Genomic DNA, 27,891 nt, shown 5'->3' on the forward strand with positions numbered 1-27,891 from the left:
AAGGTTGTGCAAGATTTACACGGCTACTCACTGAAGCCTCTGAAGTCCTCGTCAGGTGATCATTTCCCGATGTGTGACTGGTTCTGCTGGCGGTGGCCACTTCCGGTCGGCGGTGAAGATGTCAAAGACGTTATTGACGTAAGCAACACAACGTTAGTTTGGATTGTGTGTTCCCTAAGGTTTTGTCACGATAATTGTAACTGTGTGTTCTTTTTACAAAAGTTTAATTTTAATGAAGCAAATACATACCCAACGTGTTTGGATTGTGTGTTCCGTCCCTAAGTTTTTTTTACAATAATTTTAACTATTTGTTCTTGTTACAAAGGTTACATTTTTATGAAGCAAAGACATGCACGTCCAACCAGACCCTTCTCGTTCGGACGCAATGTTTAAGTATGAAAACCCAAGATGCGTATAATTTCAGGAATCCGGGGTTGTCGTTCTTACAGACGCTACAGTGTACGAATGTAAGTTTTTGAAAATGTAAATACAACAGTTATTGCCCGCAATGTTTCCTGGAGCCCGACAGTCATTACCTTGTTTGTCTGTATTCTCATGTATTCTGTCCGTCACTCATTGTTCGAGTATTGTCAACATTTCACTACCACTTTCATACATTATAAAAAATGTAACGTTGAGAAAATAGAGATATTTTAATGCAATACATTCGTTTAAATGTAACTATAATGCAGAGCTCATATCAGTCATTCAAAAGCAACGTATTGTACCAATAATCTGATAGCTTTTATCGATCTCATAAATTAAAATGAGCCGCACTCTGTGAAAAGGGGATGTACAGCTTGTGCGTAAAGTTTTTTCTTAGATTAGCCTGTGCAGTCCGCACAAGCTAATCAGGGACGACACTTTCCGCTTTTATTGTATATTTCGTTTAAAGGAATACTGTTCCTGGCGAAAATTCAGTTAAGGCGTACAAATGTCGTCCCAGATAAGCCTGTGCGGACTGCACAGGCTAATCTGGGACGACACTTTACGCACATGCATTTAACCCCCTTTTCTCGGAGCGCGTCTCTAACAATGTAATTCGAAATAGGGTGGCAGACATGTTAGTGACCTCTTACAATCAATTAACCTTCTTAAAATGTGCATAATGTGTTTTTTAACAGATATTCCTGAACCAGTACCAATGCCAGCGAATGGGGGCGGGCGCTGGCGAGGAGGCGGAGGCGGAGGCGCAGGCGGAGGCGGAGGGATGTTTCCAAGTTTTGGAGGCTTCGGTGGTAATAACATGATGGTCATGGCCGTACCCTTGATGGGCCGAATGGATGGTCCAATGAGAGAACAAATGAGACCCATGCCGCCATTGCCGAAAGCGGATATTGTTGTCGCACCAAAGGATTTGGCGCCTGTGCAACAGACGAGAAAGCTATTTCCAGAGACGTGGCTGTGGAAAAGCCAAATTGTGCCGTACGTCGCTTTTGTTAACGTATTGCAATTACATCCTATCACGTTTCATGTACGACGTTAACGGATTTTCCTCCGATGCAATAGTGTTCCTCGAAAAGTTAACAATATCAGTTATGTTTGAATACAACATTCCACATTGTTTAATGGCATTTCGTTACGCGTGACAACAGATTTACTGAAAAGACAATGGTATCTACATTCCTACTTTTAATTTTCATCAGATATTAATCTGTTTATTTTTATTTTGGGCGACTTCAATAAGGTTGCCGTGACGTAGTGGTCATGGTGTCCCCCTAGCGATCGGGAGGTAACGGGTTCGATCCCCACAGTGGGAGCGTTCTTTAGACATCAAGTGCTGGTCCCAGGACACGTATTCGAAAGCATTAGGCTTTCGATGCAATCGAGCTAAAATAAAAAGGTTTAAACTAAACAGTCGTACTGCTTATGTTTTTGATTTACTGAACGCAACTGCCACCTTTACGCGAAAAACACCATCGAATCCCCACTATGCTCCTGTGGAGGTATTGAATCCAATTACCACTTCTTGCTCGTATGTCCTCATTTTAACGCAATACGTTTTACATTAATGAACAGTTTCTCCAGAATAATCAGCAAAGTTGAGCTTCATATTCTTCTTTTCAGTAATACACATCTTAACGAAATTATAAACTCTGAAATTAGTCTACATGTTCAACAATTTATAAAAGCATCCCGGCGATTCTCTTAACAATCCGGTTATGATTAGCTGTTGTTGTTTTAAAGTCCTCGCATCAACAACCTTCGTTCTTATTTCCTTATTGTTTTCCTTACGTTTTTTTTATTATTATTGTTTTTTCTTTTTCTTTCAAAACATTTGTTTGTTTGTCACTCATATTTCCTATGTTAAGCATGAACTAAGTAGTATTGTTCCTAATACACTGCCAGTTATGTGTAAATACAATCCCAAGGAGAGAAACACTACATGTATAAGAATTTTTTCTTCCGTTTCAATCCTTTTCTGATATCTATTGTATTGTGTATATCGATATATTGTACTTGCCAAAAGAAATAAATGTTTAAACTAACTGCCCCTGGTCCCTTCAGATCCGGGGGCGTGGTGAACTTTGACGAGACCGTTCCCGATACCGTCACTTCATGGGTAGCGACAGCGTTTGCCGTGCACCCACAGACCGGGCTGGGTATCTCAGAGCAGTCTGCACAGGTGAGTTTAATGTAAATACAGCGTTCGCCGTGCATCCACAGTCAGGGCTGAATATCTTGGAGCAGTCTGTACAGGTGAGTCCATTGTAAATACAGCGTTCACCGTGCACCCACAGTCAGGGCTGGGTATCATGGAGCAGTCTGCACAGGTGAGTCCATTATAAATACATCGTTCGCCGTGCACCCACAGTCAGGGCTGGGTATCTCGGAGCAGTCTGCACAGGTGAGTCCATTATAAATACAGCGTTCGCCGTGCACCCACAGTCAGGGCTGGATATCTCGGAGCATTCTGCACAGGTGAGTCCATTATAAATACAGCGTTCACTGTGCACCCACAGTCAGGGCTGGGTATCATGGAGCAGTCTGCACTGGTGAGTCGATTGTAAATACAGGGTTCACCGTGCGCCCACAGTCAGTGCTGGGTATCTCGGAGCAGTCTGCACAGGTGAGTCGATTGTAAATACTGCGTTCGCCGTGCACCCACAGTCAGGGCTGGGTATCTCGGAGCAGTCTGCACAGGTGAGTCAATTGTAAATACAGCGTTCACCGTGCACCCACAGTCAGGGCTGGGTATCTCGGAGCAGTCTGCACAGGTGAGTCGATTGTAAATACTGCGTTCGCCGTGCACCCACAGTCAGAGCTGGGTATCATGGAGCAGTCTGCACAGGTGAGTCGATTGTAAATACAGCGTTCACCGTGCAACCACAGACCGGAATGGATATCTCGGAGCAGTCTGTACAGATGAGTTTATTGTAAATACATCGTTCACCGTGCACCTACAGTCAGGGCTGGGTATCTCAGAGCAGTCTGTACAGGTGAATCTATTGTAAATACAGCGTTCGCCGTGCAACCACAGTCAGGGCTGGGTATCTCAGAGCAGTCTGTACAGGTGAGTCCATTATAAATACAGCGTTCGCCGTGCAACCACAGTCAGGGCTGGGTATCTCAGAGCAGTCTGTACAGGTGAGTCCATTATAAATACAGCGTTCGCCGTGCACCCACAGACAGGGCTGGGTATCTCGGATCAGTCTGTACAGGTGAGTTTATTGTAAATACAGCGTTCACCGTGCACCTACAGTCAGGACTGGGTATCATGGAGCAGTCTGTACAGGTGAGTCCATTATAAGTACAGCGTTCACCGTGCACCTACAGTCAGGGCAGGGTATCATGGAGCAGTCTGCACAGGTGAGTTCATTATAAATACAGCGTTATCTGTGCACCTACAGTCAGGGCAGGGTATCATGGAGCAGTCTGTACAGGTGAGTTTATTGTAAATACAGCGTTCACCGTGCACCCACAGACAGGGCTGGGTATCTCGGAACAGTTTCCACAGGTGAGTCCATTATAAATACAGCGTTCACCGTGCGCCCACAGACAGGGCTGTGTATCTCGGAGTATCTGTACAGGTGAGTCCATTATAAATACAGCGTTCGCCGTGCACCCATAGTTAGGTCTGGGTATCTCGGAGCAGTCTGTACAGGTGAGTCCATTATAAATACAGCGTTCACCGTGCACCCACAGACAGGGCTGGGTATCTCGGAGCAGTCTGTACAGGTGAGTCCATTGTAAATACAGCGTTCACCGTGCAACCACAGACCGGGATGGGTATCTCGGAGCAATCTGCACAGGTGAGTCCATTGTAAATACAGCGTTCGCCGTGCAACCACAGACCGGGTTGGATATCTTGGTGTAGTCTGCGCAGGTGAGTCCATTGTAAAAACAGCGTTCGCCGTGCACCCACAGACCGGGATGGATATCTCGGAGCAGTCTGCACAGGTGAGTCCATGTAAATACAGCGTTCGCCGTGCACCCACAGATCAGGATGGATATCTTGGTGTAGTCTGCGCAGGTGAGTCCATTGTAAATACAGCGTTTGCCGTGCATCCACAGACAGGGCTAGGTATCTCGAAGCAGTCTGCGCAGGTGAGTCCATTATAAATACAGCGTTCGCCGTGCATCCACAGTCAGGGCTTGGTATCTCGGAGCAGTTTGCACAGGTGAGCCGATTGTAAATTTATATGAGCATCGTGTTTGGAAAACTGGGCTTAACGCTTGTGCGTAAAGTGTCATCCCAGTTTAGCCTGTGCAGTTTGCACAGGCTAATCACGGACGACACTTTTCGCCTAGACTGGACTTTCGTTTAGAAGAGACATCCTTTAAACGAACAATTTCATAAAAACGGAACGAGTCGTCCCTGATTAGCCTGTGTAGACTGCACGGGTAATATGGGACGAAACTTTACGCACATGCGTTAAGCCCAGTTTTTTTCAGAATCAGATTTTGTAAACAAAACGTGTTATTGTAAATAAAACGTAACCTACTATCAAATTGAATAGCGATAAGAAAGAATACATTTCATTTTCCCCCATGTTATTGGTAGTTTTCGAACCAAGCAGTTTCTTATTTAGGTCACTTTGATGTGGTTCATAATATGAATTAATGATGACGGTTTATATATGAATTTGATTTAAAATCACATTTTCAGGCAAAGTTGCAAACAGTAACAGCTTCAAAAACTTTAAAAAAGAGACACTCTCCCAGCGACAACTTTCTACAGTTGCGATCAGTGAAGAATAAAGCCAAGGTAATTTTTTTATGTCTCCCAGTCTATACTGCGGGACGAATTATTTTTGTCCTGTCTGTTTGTTGGTTGCCTGGATTGTTTTCGTCAAACTTTATCATTGGCCATAACTTTTGCAATATTGATGATGGCAACTTGATATTTGGCATGCACGTGTATCTCATGGAGCTGCACATTTTGAGTAGTGAAAGGCCAAGGTCATCCTTCAAGGTTAAATATATGGGGTGCATAGTGTTTCAGAAACACATCTTGTTTAATTTTAATATGAGTCTCGCTCCGGGAAAACGGGGTTTAATGCATGTTCGTGTCCGCACAGGCTAATCAGGGACAACTCTTTTCGCCTAGACTGGATTTTGTTTAGAAAAGACTAAAAAAAGCGGCAGGTGTCGTCCCTGATTAGCCTGTGTGGACTGCACAGGCTAATCTGGGACGACACTTTAGGGACTTGCATTTAACCCCGTTTTCTCTTTAATAAAACAATATACGACTAGCTGTGATTAAAAGTATTTAAACTTTTTAAATTAAAACACTTTTTTACTTAAAATTGTGAAGCTTTACGACACATTGTTATTAATTAGCGATTGAAAAATTCGTTGGGCTTGATGTAACTGTTCTGATAATATTTGTGTTCGTTTCTAAGAATTCAGATAACCACAGAGACGTTGTCAACATGTTTATGTTTGTTTCATATTTTAAACGGAAATAATGCATCACCTAAATGAGAAAAGCTTTCACGCAAGAAAACAACAACACATTAGATCCGGTTCTCACATGCCGCAAATGTAACAAATGCCAATCGTACATATGTCTTTATTTTTACAAAACGTTGAAACAGGATGAGCTATATCAATCATCAGTTGATGTTGTTGTCTTGTTCGTTATTGCGCCACTGTTACGTATGTAATTATGATAAACATTTAATTTATGCACATTATTTTACAGGCTGGCGAACCTATTGAGATAGCAATTAAAGCGACCGAATCAGTCAAGGATGTTATGTATCAGGTAAGACTTGAGTAAACACGTAGCTTTATATATTTTTGTGGTAGGTTCCGTGAACAATTCACGAAAAGTTTGTTGTTTTTGTTAATGTACAGCATCCCACTTTTTTTAGAAGTTTTAAACAAACGCGAGCACTTTTCACTTAAATCGTCTATTTTAAACTCAGTGGGAGAAAAAGCTTCCGCCATATACCTTAACGGGACAATAATATATTCATTAATTGCTCATTGCGCAGTAAAATACGATTTCATGGAGTTATAGATAATTAAAAAGTGAAATAATTAAGGACCGCTAAATTTACTTGCAATTTATCTGAGTTCAGTTATCAAGGGACAAATGTGACCTCACCTGAAAACCAACTTTAGTACATACTTCCGAAAAAGGTACTTATCTACCTTTCGGACTGGTACGCTAACTAACAGTTTCAAAGTATTAAAGTGAAGCTCTAAATAGGACGGTTGGAAATTGACTCACACCATCAAGTTTGTTGGTAAATTTCTGTCAGGAAAGGTACTCAAACAATGCCCACAACATTCAAGAAAAGCATGTCCGAATTCTATACATTGATAAAACATAATACATTTAGAAGTATAATTCATATGAGACTATCTTTGTGAAAAGGGGGTTAAATGCATGTGCGGAAAGTCCGCACAGGCTTATCAGGGACGACACTTTCCGCCTAAACTGGATTTTCGCTAAGATGAGACTTAATTGAAACAAAAAATACCATGAAAGCGGAAAGGGTCGTCCCTGATCAGCCTGTGTTAACTGCACAGACAAATCTTGGACGGCATTTTACGCACATGCATTAAACCCCCTTTTCACAGAGCGAGGATCATAATTATTTTATTTTATCAATTAATGACTCCGCAATGTTTCCGCTTTAGATATACGCACGTGGACAACTCATTACTAGTGGCGCCATCCCTGTAAATGGAGACGTTAAAACGTTGATGTTACAAGCAACACATGACATGGCGCCAAAATCTCAAGTCTTGGTGATGTACGTCAGAGCGGACTGGGAGTTGGTGGCAGACGCTCTATCCATCAATGTGGATGGAGCGTTCATGAATAAGGTAAGACCTGGAGATCTCGTCACGTGGGATTATATGAATTGATAAAATGTACCGGTGAAATTGTATAAACATAGTCTCTTTTCAAACATGCTTATTTTCGTACATAATTTGTAGAGCGCGCACTTAACATCTGTGTGATCTGTATGTTGTTGTTTGTTTTGAAAAGGTTGTTTTAAATTTCAACAAAACCGATGCATCACCGTCGGACAAGATACGTTTCGGTGTCTCCGCTGACGTCGGTTCTAACGTCAACGTGCTAGCCGTCGTCAAGAGCGTCCTGTTACTGGGAACGGGGAACGATATAACCCAGTCACAGGTGTAAATAGAAGATCTTGTATTTAAGAGTGTTTTTCCATAAAGGGACTACATTCATATTCTGAATTCGTATTTAATCTGTACTTCACTCCTATTAAATTGTAGTTTGTTTGCAGGTAGAAAATAGCAGTGTATATTACAAATTACATTTTACGCTTTCAATGACTATGAATATGTTGAGGATGAAAGTATTTTCAAAAAGATCGCCTCTTCGAACGTATCACGTTTCAAATCTGTATGGCAATTAGTTTAATCATAAAAGTGTCTATACATATTTCTAAGTGAATATTATATGTAGTTTGTTGCCAAATGATAAAAACCCGATTGGAAAACATACAACCTTACTGTGTTAATGTTTCTGAAACTAATATAATGAACCATATTCTGTAATTTACTAACCAAAAAAAACTTATATTTATTTAATTATGAGCCGCGTCATGCAAAAATGGGTCTAATGTCATGCGGCCAGCCAGCGCATCCGCGCAGTCTGGTTAGGAGCTTCCCGTCCGCGATTGAGGCCACGAAACTTTGCGTTAAAAAAACAGCGAATGCGCAGGCTGGTCTGTAACTGGCATAACACCCATTTTCGCATGACGCGACTCTTATAGTCTATATCAAATATATTAAACATTTCAAGGTTGTGCAAGATTTACACGGCTACTCACTGAAGCCTCTGAAGTCCTCGTCAGGTGATCATTTCCCGATGTGTGACTGGTTCTGCTGGCGGTGGCCACTTCCGGTCGGCGGTGAAGATGTCAAAGACGTTATTGACGTAAGCAACACAACGTTAGTTTGGATTGTGTGTTCCCTAAGGTTTTGTCACGATAATTGTAACTGTGTGTTCTTTTTACAAAAGTTTAATTTTAATGAAGCAAATACATACCCAACGTGTTTGGATTGTGTGTTCCGTCCCTAAGTTTTTTTTACAATAATTTTAACTATTTGTTCTTGTTACAAAGGTTACATTTTTATGAAGCAAAGACATGCACGTCCAACCAGACCCTTCTCGTTCGGACGCAATGTTTAAGTATGAAAACCCAAGATGCGTATAATTTCAGGAATCCGGGGTTGTCGTTCTTACAGACGCTACAGTGTACGAATGTAAGTTTTTGAAAATGTAAATACAACAGTTATTGCCCGCAATGTTTCCTGGAGCCCGACAGTCATTACCTTGTTTGTCTGTATTCTCATGTATTCTGTCCGTCACTCATTGTTCGAGTATTGTCAACATTTCACTACCACTTTCATACATTATAAAAAATGTAACGTTGAGAAAATAGAGATATTTTAATGCAATACATTCGTTTAAATGTAACTATAATGCAGAGCTCATATCAGTCATTCAAAAGCAACGTATTGTACCAATAATCTGATAGCTTTTATCGATCTCATAAATTAAAATGAGCCGCACTCTGTGAAAAGGGGATGTACAGCTTGTGCGTAAAGTTTTTTCTTAGATTAGCCTGTGCAGTCCGCACAAGCTAATCAGGGACGACACTTTCCGCTTTTATTGTATATTTCGTTTAAAGGAATACTGTTCCTGGCGAAAATTCAGTTAAGGCGTACAAATGTCGTCCCAGATAAGCCTGTGCGGACTGCACAGGCTAATCTGGGACGACACTTTACGCACATGCATTTAACCCCCTTTTCTCGGAGCGCGTCTCTAACAATGTAATTCGAAATAGGGTGGCAGACATGTTAGTGACCTCTTACAATCAATTAACCTTCTTAAAATGTGCATAATGTGTTTTTTAACAGATATTCCTGAACCAGTACCAATGCCAGCGAATGGGGGCGGGCGCTGGCGAGGAGGCGGAGGCGGAGGCGCAGGCGGAGGCGGAGGGATGTTTCCAAGTTTTGGAGGCTTCGGTGGTAATAACATGATGGTCATGGCCGTACCCTTGATGGGCCGAATGGATGGTCCAATGAGAGAACAAATGAGACCCATGCCGCCATTGCCGAAAGCGGATATTGTTGTCGCACCAAAGGATTTGGCGCCTGTGCAACAGACGAGAAAGTTATTTCCAGAGACGTGGCTGTGGAAAAGCCAAATTGTGCCGTACGTCGCTTTTGTTAACGTATTGCAATTACATCCTATCACGTTTCATGTACGACGTTAACGGATTTTCCTCCGATGCAATAGTGTTCCTCGAAAAGTTAACAATATCAGTTATGTTTGAATACAACATTCCACATTGTTTAATGGCATTTCGTTACGCATGACAACAGATTTACTGAAAAGACAATGGTATCTACATTCCTACTTTTAATTTTCATCAGATATTAATCTGTTTATTTTTATTTTGGGCGACTTCAATAAGGTTGCCGTGACGTAGTGGTCATGGTGTCCCCCTAGCGATCGGGAGGTAACGGGTTCGATCCCCACAGTGGGAGCGTTCTTTAGACATCAAGTGCTGGTCCCAGGACACGTATTCGAAAGCATTAGGCTTTCGATGCAATCGAGCTAAAATAAAAAGGTTTAAACTAAACAGTCGTACTGCTTATGTTTTTGATTTACTGAACGCAACTGCCACCTTTACGCGAAAAACACCATCGAATCCCCACTATGCTCCTGTGGAGGTATTGAATCCAATTACCACTTCTTGCTCGTATGTCCTCATTTTAACGCAATACGTTTTACATTAATGAACAGTTTCTCCAGAATAATCAGCAAAGTTGAGCTTCATATTCTTCTTTTCAGTAATACACATCTTAACGAAATTATAAACTCTGAAATTAGTCTACATGTTCAACAATTTATAAAAGCATCCCGGCGATTCTCTTAACAATCCGGTTATGATTAGCTGTTGTTGTTTTAAAGTCCTCGCATCAACAACCTTCGTTCTTATTTCCTTATTGTTTTCCTTACGTTTTTTTTATTATTATTGTTTTTTCTTTTTCTTTCAAAACATTTGTTTGTTTGTCACTCATATTTCCTATGTTAAGCATGAACTAAGTAGTATTGTTCCTAATACACTGCCAGTTATGTGTAAATACAATCCCAAGGAGAGAAACACTACATGTATAAGAATTTTTTCTTCCGTTTCAATCCTTTTCTGATATCTATTGTATTGTGTATATCGATATATTGTACTTGCCAAAAGAAATAAATGTTTAAACTAACTGCCCCTGGTCCCTTCAGATCCGGGGGCGTGGTGAACTTTGACGAGACCGTTCCCGATACCGTCACTTCATGGGTAGCGACAGCGTTTGCCGTGCACCCACAGACCGGGCTGGGTATCTCAGAGCAGTCTGCACAGGTGAGTTTAATGTAAATACAGCGTTCGCCGTGCACCTACAGTCAGGGCTGGGTATCTCGGAGCAGTCTGTACAGGTGAGTCCATTATAAATACAGCGTTCACCGTGCACCCACAGTCAGGGCTGGGTATCATGGAGCAGTCTGCACAGGTGAGTCCATTATAAATACATCGTTCGCCGTGCACCCACAGTCAGGGCTGGGTATCTCGGAGCAGTCTGCACAGGTGAGTCCATTATAAATACAGCGTTCGCCGTGCACCCACAGTCAGGGCTGGATATCTCGGAGCATTCTGCACAGGTGAGTCCATTATAAATACAGCGTTCACTGTGCACCCACAGTCAGGGCTGGGTATCATGGAGCAGTCTGCACTGGTGAGTCGATTGTAAATACAGGGTTCACCGTGCGCCCACAGTCAGTGCTGGGTATCTCGGAGCAGTCTGCACAGGTGAGTCGATTGTAAATACTGCGTTCGCCGTGCACCCACAGTCAGGGCTGGGTATCTCGGAGCAGTCTGCACAGGTGAGTCGATTGTAAATACAGCGTTCACCGTGCACCCACAGTCAGGGCTGGGTATCTCGGAGCAGTCTGCACAGGTGAGTCGATTGTAAATACTGCGTTCGCCGTGCACCCACAGTCAGAGCTGGGTATCATGGAGCAGTCTGCACAGGTGAGTCGATTGTAAATACAGCGTTCACCGTGCAACCACAGACCGGAATGGATATCTCGGAGCAGTCTGTACAGATGAGTTTATTGTAAATACATCGTTCACCGTGCACCTACAGTCAGGGCTGGGTATCTCAGAGCAGTCTGTACAGGTGAATCTATTGTAAATACAGCGTTCGCCGTGCAACCACAGTCAGGGCTGGGTATCTCAGAGCAGTCTGTACAGGTGAGTCCATTATAAATACAGCGTTCGCCGTGCAACCACAGTCAGGGCTGGGTATCTCAGAGCAGTCTGTACAGGTGAGTCCATTATAAATACAGCGTTCGCCGTGCACCCACAGACAGGGCTGGGTATCTCGGATCAGTCTGTACAGGTGAGTTTATTGTAAATACAGCGTTCACCGTGCACCTACAGTCAGGACTGGGTATCATGGAGCAGTCTGCACAGGTGAGTCCATTATAAGTACAGCGTTCACCGTGCACCTACAGTCAGGGCAGGGTATCATGGAGCAGTCTGCACAGGTGAGTTCATTATAAATACAGCGTTATCTGTGCACCTACAGTCAGGGCAGGGTATCATGGAGCAGTCTGCACAGGTGAGTTTATTGTAAATACAGCGTTCACCGTGCACCCACAGACAGGGCTGGGTATCTCGGAACAGTTTCCACAGGTGAGTCCATTATAAATACAGCGTTCACCGTGCGCCCACAGACAGGGCTGTGTATCTCGGAGTATCTGTACAGGTGAGTCCATTATAAATACAGCGTTCGCCGTGCACCCATAGTTAGGTCTGGGTATCTCGGAGCAGTCTGTACAGGTGAGTCCATTATAAATACAGCGTTCACCGTGCACCCACAGACAGGGCTGGGTATCTCGGAGCAGTCTGTACAGGTGAGTCCATTGTAAATACAGCGTTCACCGTGCAACCACAGACCGGGATGGGTATCTCGGAGCAATCTGCACAGGTGAGTCCATTGTAAATACAGCGTTCGCCGTGCAACCACAGACCGGGTTGGATATCTTGGTGTAGTCTGCGCAGGTGAGTCCATTGTAAAAACAGCGTTCGCCGTGCACCCACAGACCGGGATGGATATCTCGGAGCAGTCTGCACAGGTGAGTCCATGTAAATACAGCGTTCGCCGTGCACCCACAGATCAGGATGGATATCTTGGTGTAGTCTGCGCAGGTGAGTCCATTGTAAATACAGCGTTTGCCGTGCATCCACAGACAGGGCTAGGTATCTCGAAGCAGTCTGCGCAGGTGAGTCCATTATAAATACAGCGTTCGCCGTGCATCCACAGTCAGGGCTTGGTATCTCGGAGCAGTTTGCACAGGTGAGCCGATTGTAAATTTATATGAGCATCGTGTTTGGAAAACTGGGCTTAACGCTTGTGCGTAAAGTGTCATCCCAGTTTAGCCTGTGCAGTTTGCACAGGCTAATCACGGACGACACTTTTCGCCTAGACTGGACTTTCGTTTAGAAGAGACATCCTTTAAACGAACAATTTCATAAAAACGGAACGAGTCGTCCCTGATTAGCCTGTGTAGACTGCACGGGTAATATGGGACGAAACTTTACGCACATGCGTTAAGCCCAGTTTTTTTCAGAATCCGGCTCATATTATAGTGCAAAAACAATTCGTTTGACGTCGTTTCTGTTTGCTCTAACAATACTTACCTTGTGCGCTTGGTCATTTGTAGCTTCAAGTTTCTCTGCCATTTTTCGTGTCCGTCAATCTGCCGTACTCCGTGATCCGAGGAGAGAAAATCATCCTACAGGTCAACATTCATAACTACAGTCCACTACAGCAGACCGTAAGTGTGCCATCTGCGATATAATGTGCATTCAAAAATGGAAACAATTGGTTAACAATACATATAGAACTGGGCCTATTTCTCTGACGCCTGTCTTAGCCCCCTATCGACATGCCCCTTAATTTGTGGAGACGTCAAATGCCACATGACTATTCATGAAAATACAATGACACAATAACTCAAACACTTAAATATGATAATACTGTCACTGTAAGAGTTACGTTTGTTTTTGTTATGTGTACCTTCAATTTTGGTTTATAACTTGGATCATGCAATTTATGTGATAAAACACGAAAGATGTAATATCTTTTCAATTCGGAAACTGCGATTGCAGTTTATGTTATTTACTTTATATTTAGTGATATATAAAAAATAATTAGTAAGCTAAACCCTTTTATCATTTCAATAGTATTGAAAACATCAAAGAGAAACAAGCGTTGTTGTTGTTATAACGCGTTATATTATTAACGCAGAGGGGAACAATTGTCATTATTGCATAAACCTCATCTATAATGCCCTCTGGCGGGGTGCAGAAACTTGGCAAAAGGTGGGCTTGAACGGGAGAAATCGTGTATCAACAAGGCGATTCATATCCATAAACTGGTCAACGCGCAGTTACTTGCCTTAGTGGATTCAATGAAGTCATTATGAACTTTGTTTTAATAATAACTCCAGCCTTCGACGACTTTCCAAGCATAAATGGGTAACTGAATAAGCACCAGTTTCCTCATGCATGCAGGGATATAGGCAATGAATATTTCAATCCACTTTTCAAATTATACCATCTGCACTCTCTTGACAACAGCTTTCTTTTATTGGAAACGTCATTGAAGTTAAGGTTATTTACTCAACACTTTCAAAAGACTATGCTGTAAATGTAAGTGTTTATGTACCTTCAACGTTCCTGCTGTATGCTTAAAATACTTCAGTGACAATATGTTGGCAATATTAATTTTTAGAAAATTTAGTTGGAACGAAATAAGATAGACTGTACGAAAGAAACATCTAAGAAAACAATGACATATTTTAACGATATATATATACGTCACGACCAGTTAAATTCCAAAATAATTCCTCATTTCTTACTTTGCGCGGATGCATTTCAAATGTGCATTAATCCACTGTTTAAACACATTTTAAATCCCAAACTGCCTATCCGAAGGTAAAGCCTCGTCATTTCTGATGATGACCGAGTGAGGCATATGTAAAACACAATCCTGAACCGTATGACGTCATATGAAAAAAATCGAATTATTTTGTCGATGTCGAATGAACAAGACATATTATTTTCAATGTTATTTTAATTTATTTTGGTATGTGTGATTTGTTTATGAAATAATAGCGAAAATACACATTTTCTCGGACATGATCATCTGCGGGCGCTCGAAAAATCCGTTCCTTCGAGCTCCCGCAGATGATCATGCCCTCGAAAACGTGTCTTATCCCTATAGACAATCCCAGAAATCGATACCTCCCGGATTACCCGCCCCTGAATACTCGCGCGCGCCTCCAAAACGGTACTGAAGAAAAACACAGTGACATATATGTTTGTATAGGTCCCTGAACAAAACAAGAAGGCGAAACGATTTTATCGAATACATTTGCAGATTTAAATAGTCTCTGTTATCGATCAGATAGTCAAATAATCGTTCGTGTTTTCTTTAAGATAAGGTATTACGTAATTAGTAGAAATAAGGTTTGTCTGCATTCATTTAAGAGTAATAAAACTCAGCATGAACAGCGACCTTTTTGTAAAGGTCCCTGGCAAGAATAAGGTCTTGATTGTCATTTAATATGTTATTTAAAGGCGACACGTGATATGTTATCTTAATTACGGTATATACACATGTGCAGACATGTGGTGTCACGGGCATACCCATATAAACGCTTTTAATCCACACTTGGGACATCGCCTCCCATTTAACGGATTCGTTCGCTCTTTTATCGCTGATGTGTTTTTTTTCAAGACCTTTATCTTACTGACATTAATCATCCGTTATAAACGAAGTAAAATCACATATTTTTTCGTGTTTTTATTTTTAACGTAAATTTACTGTATTACGAAAATTTAATTAAGACCCAATTTGAGGAAATCAACAGAACACAATTGGAACTATTCAAGTTTATTTAAGGCTCCATATTTCTCATGTTGAACATGTTTATCGTGAATTTAGATGTTATTAAATTTATAAGAAATAAAACAGGCTTAAACAAAGGCAGATATTTACCTTTCAATAAATTTTTCAACCTCGGTCTGAAATCTTTCAAAGTTTCGTCAAATAATATTTTCGGCACTATTTACGCTAAGATCACAACGTTTTCTTCAGACTTATAATATTTCTATAAACTTTATAATTTTCATTGAATAATTTTATTCCATAAAGAAATCATTAAATTTTATACAAAGGTATTACTGAAAGGTATGCTTAAAAAAGCAAACTTGTCATTAAACATTACGTGTTGTCACTGAATATTGTTGCAGAGACACATATTTTAAAAATCTATCGTGTATATTTCTTATTTTACTTATATTGCTTAACGATATTTAACAAATCGACACTTGATTTCATGTTTCAATTGTTTTCAATCCTACTGTGCGAAGTCATTAAGTACTATTTATTGTAATAAAGCGGGTGTACACTATGATTACGCTGTAATCTGCCAAATTCTTCAGTACCGTTTTCAGTAGCAGGTCACGTGAAAGCCAATATGGCGGCGGTCAATTAATTGATTCTGGGACTGTCTATATAATTATGCTAGAGTTTAACGTTCTTTGGATTTAATTCAGAGTTACGTCACCCTAGAGAGGAGTAAAGAGTTCGACAACCTCGTGGTTTCCGGTACAAGCCAGACTACAGTCTCTCAGGATCAAAACCGGGTCATCACGGTAAAAAATCTGAAAACAATATCATGAGCATCATCATCGTCATCATAATCATCATCAGCAGCAGCAGCATTTTCATCATCATGATCATCATCATCATGATCATCATCATCATCATGATCATCATGATCATGATCATCATGATCATCATCATCATCATCGTCATCATCATCATCATCATCATCATCATCCTCATCCGCATCCTCCTCCTCCTCCTCATCATCATCATCATCACAATCACCACCACCATCACAATAATCATCACCACCACCACCTCCACCATCATCATCATCATCATCATCGTCATAAAACCAGAGGCATTACTGTGATTTATGGACATTTTCATGTATTAATTTTTGTTCACGATTTAGCACTATTAATGAAATATGTCACCCCCCTCGTCGGCATCATCATTATGATTATCATCGGCCGCCTTTTCATTTAAAGAGTATCGTACTGGTTATGTGCAGAGAGTAATGTCTATCACATATGCATTAATTACATATGAGCCTCGCTCAGTGAAAACAGATCTAAATGCTAGTTTTTGTATCGTCTTTTTCCGCTTTTATGGATTTTTTTGTTAAATCGAAAATCCAGTTTAGGTCGAAAATGTCGTCCCTTATTAGCCCGTGCGGATTGCACAGGCTAATCAGAAACGACACTTAAAGCACGACACTAAAAGCATATGCATTAAGCCACGTTTTCAAAGAGCACGGCACATATGTATTTCGCTTTAGCTTATTGGTCAGAGCGCCTAACTGTCAATGCGCGGCGTGCGTGATTTCACTCGAGCCTCGGCCCAAAAACTTTTTAGATGTTGACCGACAACCATTATATGACAGAAATACTGTTAAACGGATGATTAAGACAAACAAACGAATAATTAATTTCAGGCAAAACCAAACGAGGTGGCTGCCTTGTATTTCCCCATAATTCCAACGAAACTCGGTCTCATCGACATCTCTGTGCGAGCCCAGACCACCATGATGGCCGAACACGTGGTCAAGAAACTTTTTGTGGAGGTATGGTAGAAACAATCCCTTCTTTTCACAATAGGTCACAATATACTAAATACTTTCTCTATATAATTCAATGTTAAAGCGACACCTTTAAGCGAAAATAAATGCAACATTTTGCACATAGAGACCCCCATAACCATACATTTTCTTAAAGGCCATTCTAAGCGGAGTCGATTTGTGCAATAAAAAAGATATGTCATGTACGAAACCAAGAAAGAACTTGTCAAAAGTCAAAATCGACTGTTTTTGCAACTTTTTTTCCGGCCGTTTTTTAGTGGAATGTTACCTTTTTCAGTGCATTGTTTTTCTATAGTATCTACGTTTATCATATTTCAGGGATTTAGTAGTGAGCACCTATTCACGTCCTACTATTTTCTCCAAAAGATTAAGCCAGAACAATAGTTTGAAGTGTACAACATGCCTTCGAATCTACTATGATATTTTTTTAGAGAGTACAGCCTGAAACGGTTATTTAGTATACTGTAACCTGTAGGTAGAGTAAAAACAATCACTTCTTGTGTAGGTAGGGTAGAAACAATCCCTTCTTGTGGAGGTTGGGTAGAAACAAATCCTTCTTGTGTAAGTAGGGTAAAAACAATTCCTTCTTGTGAAGGTAGGGTGAAAACAATTCCTTCTTGTGGAGGTAGGGTGAAAACAATCCACACGTTGCTAGCATTTTATATATGAAGGAAAGCGTTATCCGCTGTTGAAAATTAACGATAATACTAAATTGTACCGTTATCAAAAGAAAATATGGATATCAAACGAAGATAACAATTATAGTTATGTTTTAACCTCAGTTATTTTTTGCCGGTTTGACATATAATAAGTCGTTGTCAGATTATAATTGAGTCTCGTTTTGGGAAAACGGAGCTTAATGCGTGTGCATAAAGTGTCGTCCCAGATTAGTCTGTGCCGTCCGCACATGTTAATCAGGAGCGACACTTTCCGCCTTGATTGGACTTTTGCTAAAAAAGAGACTTCCTTTAAACGAAAAAAACATTAAAAGCGCAAAGTGTCTTCACTGATTAGCCCGTGCGAACTGCACAGGTTAATCTGGGATGTCACTTTCCACACATGCATTCAGCCCAGTTTTCCCAAAGCGCGGCTCATTTATATTTTCGTATGTTTACTCTATTTTGTTCACTAGCATTTTTCGCACACACAGGTCGAGGGCTCGCCGCGAGAATACAATGTCCCGTTCGTGCTAGACCTGAAAACTGAAGGGACCCAGACCAAGAAAATCAACGTGGAGTATCCACTCCGAACTGTGCCCGGCTCTGGAAGGGTTAAGGTCACTGCGGTTGGTGACCTTATGGGCCCCAGCATCAACGGACTGGACAAACTCATCAGACTACCCACTGGATGTGGGGAACAAAACATGCTGAAATTCGCGCCCAACATTTTTATTGTCAAGTATCTCCAAGCAACGAATAATCTTGACACAGCTGTTATGAACAAGGCTAAGGAATTTATGGAGCAGGGTATGAACACTTTGTATTAATTACCTCAGCATGTTCAGTGTATCCCTAGAACATAGAATAGTCTTTAAAATTGATGCGTGATATGCTTAAGAGGTGGTTGCGGTGTTCAATCATGTTTGTATTTCTAAAAAACTAATTAAAAGAAACAATTGTGATACAATCGCCATTTTGAAAGGCTACGAATACTCTCCTATCAAATAATGTATGAATTCATAATAATATCAAGCATGAAAATGATTTATTTTTGGTGATGATTAATATTCCAGTCTTTGAATAGGTCTCTCTAATGGACATCATTACCTGAGCCGCGTTCTGGGAAAATTGAACTTAATGCATGTGCGTAAAGTGTCGTCCCAGATGAGCCTCCGCAGTCCGCACAGGCTTATTAGGGACGACTCTTTCCTCATAGACTGGATCTTCGTTTGGAAGAGACTTCTTTTGACAGAAAAATTCCAATAAAGCAGAAAGTGTCGTCCCTTATTATCCTGTTCGGACTGCATATGCTAATCTAGGACGGCACTTTACGCACATGCATTAAGACCAGTTTTCCTAGAACGCCTCTCATTTCATTTACGACTTCAGGCTATCAACGTGAGCTCACGTACCGCCATTCGGACGGCTCCTTCAGCGCGTTCGGGGAGAGCGACAAATCCGGAAGCTCTTGGCTCACGGCGTTTGTCGTCAAGTCGTTCGTCCAGGCAAAACCCTACATCTTCATTGACGACGCCGTCATCTCCAAGTCCGTCACGTGGTTGGTAGCCCAACAGCGCCCGGATGGATCCTTCGCAGAGCCCGGTCGCGTAATCAATAATGACATGCAGGTTAGTATTGCGTGTGATTGACCGACACGTCGTTCAAATGAAGATCAAACTGTGGAATGCAGGAGTCACGTTGTCGGTCGGTCGGTCCGTAGGTTGGTTGGTCTGTCGGTCGGTCGGTCCGCATGAAATGCTATCTGTTGGTTGAGCGAACAACTTCTTAATATGTCAAGCGATTTTTAAAAAGTTGAAATATGTCATCATAATAAATGTTTGATGTCCAATACGCATTAAGTAAAAATGAGCAAAGTCGACCCAGATTAGCCTGTGTGGACTGCACATGCTAATCTGGGACGACACTGTACGCGCATGCATTAAACGAAGTTTTCCCAGAACGAGACTCAATTTAAGAAACCACGCTGTCTTTTTCAGGGCGGTTCCGCTGGTTGTGACGTCACGTTGACTGCGTATGTCGTGACCGCTATGTTAGAGGCGCGATCCGTGCAACAGGTGGGCACTAAACTGTATTTTAGCTGCAATATGTGAAAAATAAATATATGTGCGTTAAATGTCGTCCCAGTTTAGCCTGCGCATTTCGCACAGACTTATCAGTGACGACACTTGCCGCTTTTATGGCATTGTTCTTTTAAAGGAAGTCTCTTATAATGTAAAATCCAGTCTAGGCGGAACGTGTGGTCCCTCCTTAGCCTTTGCGGACTGCAGATGCTAATATGGGACGATAATTTACGCACATGCATTAAACCCGGTTTTCATAGAGCGCGGCTCATTTGTACATTAAGTGGGGCTTTCACGTTTCGGCTGCGTCAAACAATAGATATCTGGTAAATAAATGGTGTTTGCATTTAGTGCTCGTGGTGAAATTTTGAAAATAAAAAGCATGCATGTAGTCCTATCTTCTTATTGCACACGAGGAGCCGTCTGATTGCGGTCATGGTCACTTTTCATAAAAATGGATTCCGCTTAATAAATTGAGGTAGTGTGCTGTAAGTGTATGTGGTGGTATATTACGTGCAAATCTAGCGTGGGATCTTACAGTTAATGTAATTTAAGTAAATACATTGTAGTTGTTTTTGGAAAACAATGAAAACCTGGTTTGTTGGTATGACCACGTTTCGCATTTGCTCATGTTGTTTTGTTGTCATGATAAATGTTTTGAATCTCTATGTGAAATCGAGTATTATGTTGGGAACATTTGTTGAATGTAAAAAAGTATGTCTTCATTTGTTGAACTCTGAATGATACTTGCAAGGTGGTTGACGTCATTTCCGCTGCCAAGGACAAGGCATTGGCGTATCTGGAAGGAAAGGCTGACGCACTGACGGATACGTACGAACAGGCTCAGGTGTTGTACGCCTTACAGTTGGCTGCACGTCCGAAGGCAGATCAGCTTCTGACAAAACTAGAATCTAAAGCAATCGTTGATGGTAATACCCTTATCAACTTACCCGCGTCATGCGAAAATGTGTCTTTTGCCACATGCGACCAGAGTACATCCGGACCACTCTGCGCATTCGAGCAGTCAGGTCAGGAGATACACTGCCCGCAACGTCACGCAGAGTTTTGTGGTCTCGTAAGCGGACAGGGTAGCTCCTCATCAGGCTTCGCGAATATGGCATAAGCGTTTTTTTCGCATGTCACTATTTAACTTATTTCAAACATATTATTTGTTTTCTCATTATTTATTTTGTTATGTTTGGTAATCTTACGAGTAGTATTTTTTTCCAATAATTGCCGAATATTTATAATGGCTTTTGTGGAAAAACTAATAAGAGCAAGCCAAAAGGCGTAAAAAAAACATGGTAAATATATGTGGTTTTCCATATTTTTCTAGCGGGTACGAAACACTGGGAACGGGTGATTACCACTACGACCGGAAGTGAGAAGCCCTGGGAGGACCGGAAAGGCGCTGCGGTAGATATAGAGCTCACGTCGTACGTGCTGCTGTCGCTGACCATCAAGACCGACCGACAGAACGGACTTCCGGTACTCAAGTGGATCACCGCACAACGGAACGCCGAGGGTGGTTTCTCGTCGACGCAGGTTAGTATACAGTAGTATTGTGTGACTTCATAGCTGCCAATAGTGAACCTATGCTGGAGCACTTTGTAATCAAAACAAATAGTTTAGTATATTAATACAACTAAGATCGCTGTCAAATTAATGTTGGCGAGGCAACGTCCCCTGTGTAAATATTAATACAAGGGAATTTCGCTCTATGAAAAGGGCGTGTTATGCATGTGCGTAAAGTGTCGTCCAAGATTAGCCTGTGCAGTCTGTACAGGCTAATTAGGGACGAAACTTTCCGCGTATATTGTATTTTTCGTTTGAAGAGAGCCTGTTCTTGACGAAAATCCAGTTTAGGCTGAAAGTGTCGTCCCTGATTAGCCCGTGCGGAATGAACAGGCTAATATCGGGCGACACTTTACGCACATGAATTAAACCCCCTTTTCACGGAGCGAGGCTCAAGGATATTCTCGAAAGCTCCCCGGTCATCTCAATCTCCTAATAATTAAGTCCACCAGAAAATTGTAGATTGAAGAAATGGTATTGATTACCACCAACATCGAATGATAACTAATTGGCTTATTTACAACCGCGTCGACTTCATTCAAGAACGTTCAATAATTTTGCGTGAATTTTGCCATGGACACTGTCCCTCTTGTGGAGATTAAATAACATCATTGATAAAATTAAAAGAAGGGGGGGGGGGGGGGGCATTTGCGCTTTGTTAATATACAATACATTCTTTCTGCCAGTGAAACATCAGATTAACATCAAATGGTAACACCGCCTGTACTAATATGTTGCAGTCATACATCCGATTAATGCCTGTTAGATCGTTTTCCTCGAATGAATTACCATACATATTTACGCAGTTATTTTTTTATTTGTGACGACTTGCTAACACCTTCAGTATTTGAGTCTCTTTCTGAGAAAACTGAGCTTAATGCATTTCCGTGTTTATGGATTTTTTTCGTTTAAAGGATTATTTTTTTCTAAACGAAATCCAGTGCAAAGTGGAAAGTGTTGTCCCTGATTAGCCAATGCGAACTGTAAAGCTAATCTGCGACGATACTTTAGCGCCGACCACCGCTTACCGATCTGGAACCAGTAATTGAATGGGCGACGTTCTGAGAAAACTGGTCTCAATGCATGTTCGTAAGGTGTCGTCCCAGATTAGCCTGTGCAGTCTGCAAAATCTACAAACACGAGGTACGGTTTTTTTGCAGGACACTGTCGTCGCTCTGCAAGCCTTGGCTGAAATGGCCGCTCTGGTCTTCTCGGATTCGTTCAACTTGAATATCAATATTGCGGGTACAGGTGTCAGCGAGACTCTGTCAATAACCACCTTGAACGCTCGAGTTCTGCAAACGCGTGAGGTAAGTTTAACCCTTTGCATGCTGGGAAATTTGTCGTCTGCTAAAATGTCGTCTGCTGAATTTCTAAAATTAGCATTTTCTTCGATTTTTTTTTCAAAGAATACTATCAGAATAGCAAACAGTTTGGATCCTGATGAGACGCCACGTTATGTGGCGTCTCATCTGGATCCAATCTGTTTGCAAAGGTCTTCATATTCGGTTCCAGCACTGAAAGAGATAAGCCATGGCTGGAAGCGCACTACGAGCAAGGGATTTTATTTTGTGATAGCCACCATATTATGTTAGGTTTACGCGATTGACTGTTTACTTGTCTAATTGATTGTAGTAACCACTACTGTTGGTGCAAGGTCAGGAACATTTCTAAGCAGCAAACAATACTGGCATAGCTTTTTTTTCTCCAAACAACACAATAGAGTTTCCCTATTGTTTTACCTCCGTTGTGACTTTGATAACAAAGACGTACTTTGAGGAAAACATTCATCGAGTTATTCATTATACAGAAACCTCGCTATTAATACTACCTTTTGGACTTTTGGTAGCTTTGTATTAAAAGGTATGCTTAGTTTTTACCATCGATATTACCGGTACTCACAGTATGTGATTCTATAAAAAAAAATATTAACCATGGCCAGGCAGTCTGACTCAACACTTGTGGTGTTAACACGTTACTGCACGCGTGCAATTGTATAATTAAATATTTGTAGCAAAACCTTAAAAAAGAGCAAACTCAATAAAACCCAATATCGTTTGTAATCATAATGTTAGATATGTTCCTAATGTGTGTATGGTGTGTTGCCAGTTACCAAAGGATGTTGGAGAAATGACCATAACTGCAAGTGGACAAGGAATGGCCCTCGTTCAGGTTCGTGGCTTGTTCGATTGTATCCCGTGAAAATGTGCCCCCATGTTTTTAAGTGTAAAACTATATTTGGTATCTCAGAATGCTTGATATTTATCTTGAAAATGTCACGTGGTGTATGCTTACCTGGTAAGTGCGTGTGAAAAAGTGTTCAAATAAATGAGCCTCGCTCTATGAAAACGTGGCTAAATGCAGGTGCGTAAAGTGTCGTACGAGATTAGCCTTTGCCGTCCACGTAGGCTAATCAGGGACGACACTTTCCGCTTTTATTGTATCTTTTGTTTAAAGGAAGTCACTTCTAAGCTAAAATAAAGTTAAGGCGGAAAGTATCATCCCTGATTAGCCTGTGCGGACACTTTACGCACATCCATTAAACCCCATTGTCCCAGAAGGCGGCTCAAATGTTGGTTTAACTGCAGGTGGAAGTTTCCTACAATATCGACGATGACGATCAAAAGCAAAGTTTTGAGCTCATAGTGTCACTTCCGAGGGAAACGCTTAACGAGTTTGAAATTCGTGCATGCGCCAAGTAAGTGAATATTTGGATGTGTTATTATTTATTTCATGGGAAGGTTTGACTTTTGAGCGAAGTTTCTCTCTCGAATATGAAAATATAACAAAAACTAAATAAAAAATGAACACAGTGCGGTTATGTACATGTATATTTAGTTTTGACGTGTTGACCTGCTTCTTGCGAAAGTGTATTTAATTTCATTTTAATATGTTATGATATTTCCATTTGTATTTGATCCAATTGAATCTGATTTAAAGTTGAAGCTTATCAATGTCCAGGAAATAATGACATTGCTTCGATACCGCCGCACTAACCGAACCATAATTGTGTTTTTCTTTTATTTAAAACCTTTCTTTTTATGTCAATGACACTTTTTCTATGTGAATAAAACGGTAACATAGCAAACGTCTTTCGTAAACATTTTAAAGAACAAAACTGCTTATACATGTACGTTACTCAGCCATGTTCTAACATACAAACTACAAGAAAGTTTGTATCTACCTAAGTATATCCTCACTTATTATGCTCTTTCTGGATACTGAGCCAGTACTTTATGTTTTTCGGGAAATATACGTACCTCTTCATGCTTTTGCCAATTAACTGTAAAAACATTATTATTCGTGGGACACTAATTTTCGTCGATTTGGTAGGTTGACCGATACACGAATTTTACACAAACACAGCGGAAAATCATCGACGCAAAATCCCTATATTTTTGTTTTCAAAAATCAGAAATCCACAAATTTACGTGTTAATGAAAACGTCATTTTTAGGAAACCCACGTAATTTCATGCCGACGAAAATGAATGGTTTCACAGTGTTATCTAAAGTTATTCATTACGTGTAAGCACCACAATACCAGAATGACGGCAAACATTTAAGTACGGTAACCCTAGTCAGAATATGTCCTTTATAAAGTTAAAACATAAAAAGCTCTCACTCCAGATGGCTCGAAAATGGGACAAGTTCGATGGCCGTCATGGAGGTGGGAACTCCTTCCGGTTTCTACCCGGTTGTGGTCAATGTGGTGTCTGTACCGGTGCATAAGCGGCTAGAATTAGAGTCAAGAAAGGTCGTTTTGTACTTCGATGAGGTTATTTTACATACAGTTGTAAGGAAATTAGTCATATTGTAAAAAGAACAGCCATACCCATAGGCGAGAAATTGTTTGATAATATTTGCAAATCGTGGTTTAGTTTTTTATTTTCGACATACTGTTAATAATCGCGTTACGTAGTTTGTGGTTTGTATATATATGTATGTATAAAAATCAAGTTTAACATATATTTGTCATTGAAAGGCACATCACGCACATTTGTTATTAGAAAGCAAATCACACATACTTGTCATTAAAAGGCAAATCACAAACATTTGTCATTAAAGGCAAATCACAAACATTAATTTTGTCATTAAAAGGCAAATCACAAACATTTGTCAATAAACGGCCAATCACACATATTTGTCATTAAAAGGCAAATCACACATATTTGTCATTAAAAGGCAAATCACAAACATTTGTCATTAAAAGGCAAATCACACATATTTGTCATTTCAATGCAAATCACACATATTTGTCATTAAACGGAAAATCACATATATTTGTCATGACAATGCAAATCACACATATTTGTCATTAAAAGGCAAATCACAAACATTTGTCATTAAAAAGCAAATTACAAACATTTGTAATTAAAAGGCAAATCACACATATTAGTCATTAAAAGGCAAATCACAAACATTTGTCATTAAAAGGCATATCACACATATTTGTCATTAAAAGGCAAATCACACATATTTGTCATATCAATGCAAATCACACATATTTGTCACTAAAAGGCTAATCACATCTATTTGTCATTAAAAGGTTTATTATCAATGAATGTTATCAACGTTCCAGATTTCCTTGCAAGACACGTGCTCGACCTTGACCTTCCACAGGTCCGGGATGGTTGCCGGGGTTCAGCCGGTTCCCGTTAGAATATTTGATTATTACAATCCAGGTATGTGTATTCAAATATGCTAAATATATCGACTATTAATGAATATATAAAGAACACTATAGCCAAAGTTGTGGCAACACAACCATGTGTTGTGTTTATATTTTGTCTTTCACCCTTTTTGATGCATTATTAAGTAAGTGTCGAATACAACTAAGTTTATTTCTCTGACACGAAAACGTGAACCACTTGCTTAGTCTGGCGACTGGCTACGTAAACTTATTTGGTCTTTACTACACTTCTGTTTCGCCTTAAAAAACAACAAACTCATGTTTGCAATACCAGACGAGACGTTAATTGACGGGACACTGTGCAGCCAAATTCAACATTGAATACATAAATGGCAAGATTTTGACTACAAAATGTGAAACCGACCGGCCAGGAAAAACCAGAGACGGTAAACGCTGGAAACCTGTGCTCGTTTTCCAATTGTCGGAACACAATACCAATATCGAGCCTCACTCATGTGTCTGGTTTCATATAAAAATCAAAACATATACAAACAACAAAAAAACAACATCTTTTCTTAGCACATGAAATTAAAAAAAAAAACGGTCCGCACTGACTGGAGACGCCTGGTAGAATGAACTATACACAACATAATCGTATGTTTGAGATCCTCGTGCAAGACTGACCAATCATTTTATTACTGTAAAACAGTCACGTTTCGCGTAAGACAAATTTTTCACGCTATACTATCATAACGCGTGATATAAAAATATTAAACACAAGGCTAGTAATCGCTTTAATATTGGGTATATTTAAAAAAACAATGAATGTTTACGTATAATTTATTTTGATTAGAGTAACATAGAAGCTATATAAGAACAGATCACTAAGCATATTGCATTCCGTAAGGTAGTTTGTTCAGTGATTTAAAGTTAATTATTTGGATTTTTCAGCAGTGTTCTATTATTTAACACTGACAAATGCTTAATTTGAGCCTCATTCAAGAAAACTAGGCTAAATGGATGTGCGTAAAGTGTCATCCCATATTAGACCGTGTAGCCCGTGTAGCCCGCACAGGCTAATCAGAGACGACACTTTCCGCCTAAACTGGGTTTTCGCTTAGAAAGAGACTTTCTTTAAACGAAAAATTCCATAAAAGCGGAAAATGTCGTCCCTGAATAGCCTGTGCGGACTGCAAAAGCTTATGTGAGACGACACGTGACGCATTTGCATTAAGTCCAGTTTTCCCAGAACGCCGCTGATATTTTCTTTCAGCCAAACAAGTGACGGAGTTCTATGTGCCTGCAGCCATACGAGGATCAGAGATTTGTGATGTTTGCGGGGCCGAATGTGACTTCTGCAAAGCGTGAAGGAAGCGGAGCCGGAATTGAAGTAGACCACACAATCGTCGTCTTCTATCGAAAACTTATTTTAAAGAAAGCAACAACAACACTACTGTTGCATTTTTTGTGAGTAAATAAATTATATAATTTTTAATTAAGACATGTTTCACAAACATGAAGATATTGTTTTAATGAAATAAAGACTGAACGAGGTATTGTGTTTGCTTTTAAAAAATTCTAGGTTTTCTTTGCCATAAAAGGAGAAATTCCGAACCCCTTGACGTTTGCGTTCCGCGACTTACGACTGCCACAATGGTTTGGTATGCTTAAATATATTTTTGTAGGGC

The 27,891-nt window shown here is 40.6% G+C and overlaps 1 protein-coding gene and 1 long non-coding RNA gene across 3 annotated transcripts; both read left to right on the top strand.

Moving 5' to 3' along the window:
• Positions 1-9,378, top strand: LOC127853847 (uncharacterized). 2 transcript variants are annotated; one of them, XR_008036774.1, is made up of 3 exons: positions 1-138; positions 8,658-8,700; positions 9,358-9,378. It is a non-coding gene; the product is annotated as an uncharacterized LOC127853847 (long non-coding RNA). The 2 variants fall into 2 exon arrangements; XR_008036775.1 differs by lacking the exon at positions 1-138 and adding an exon at positions 8,234-8,371.
• On the top strand, positions 9,378-27,571 carry LOC127853831 (pregnancy zone protein-like). The gene is made up of 20 exons (XM_052388620.1): positions 9,378-9,658; positions 10,742-10,859; positions 11,197-11,229; positions 12,159-12,191; positions 12,602-12,707; positions 12,749-12,855; positions 13,223-13,336; positions 16,125-16,223; positions 17,114-17,242; positions 18,408-18,723; positions 19,306-19,544; positions 19,914-19,991; positions 20,752-20,926; positions 21,334-21,542; positions 22,733-22,882; positions 23,682-23,744; positions 24,161-24,270; positions 25,201-25,348; positions 26,153-26,255; positions 27,477-27,571. The coding sequence occupies exons 1-20, from the start codon at positions 9,378-9,380 to the stop codon at positions 27,569-27,571; spliced, it is 2,706 nt and encodes a 901-aa protein (XP_052244580.1).
• The last annotated feature ends 320 nt before the right edge of the window (positions 27,572-27,891 follow it).

Source organism: Dreissena polymorpha, chromosome 12, assembly GCF_020536995.1.
Source record: "Dreissena polymorpha isolate Duluth1 chromosome 12, UMN_Dpol_1.0, whole genome shotgun sequence".
Lineage (NCBI taxonomy): Eukaryota > Metazoa > Mollusca > Bivalvia > Myida > Dreissenidae > Dreissena > Dreissena polymorpha.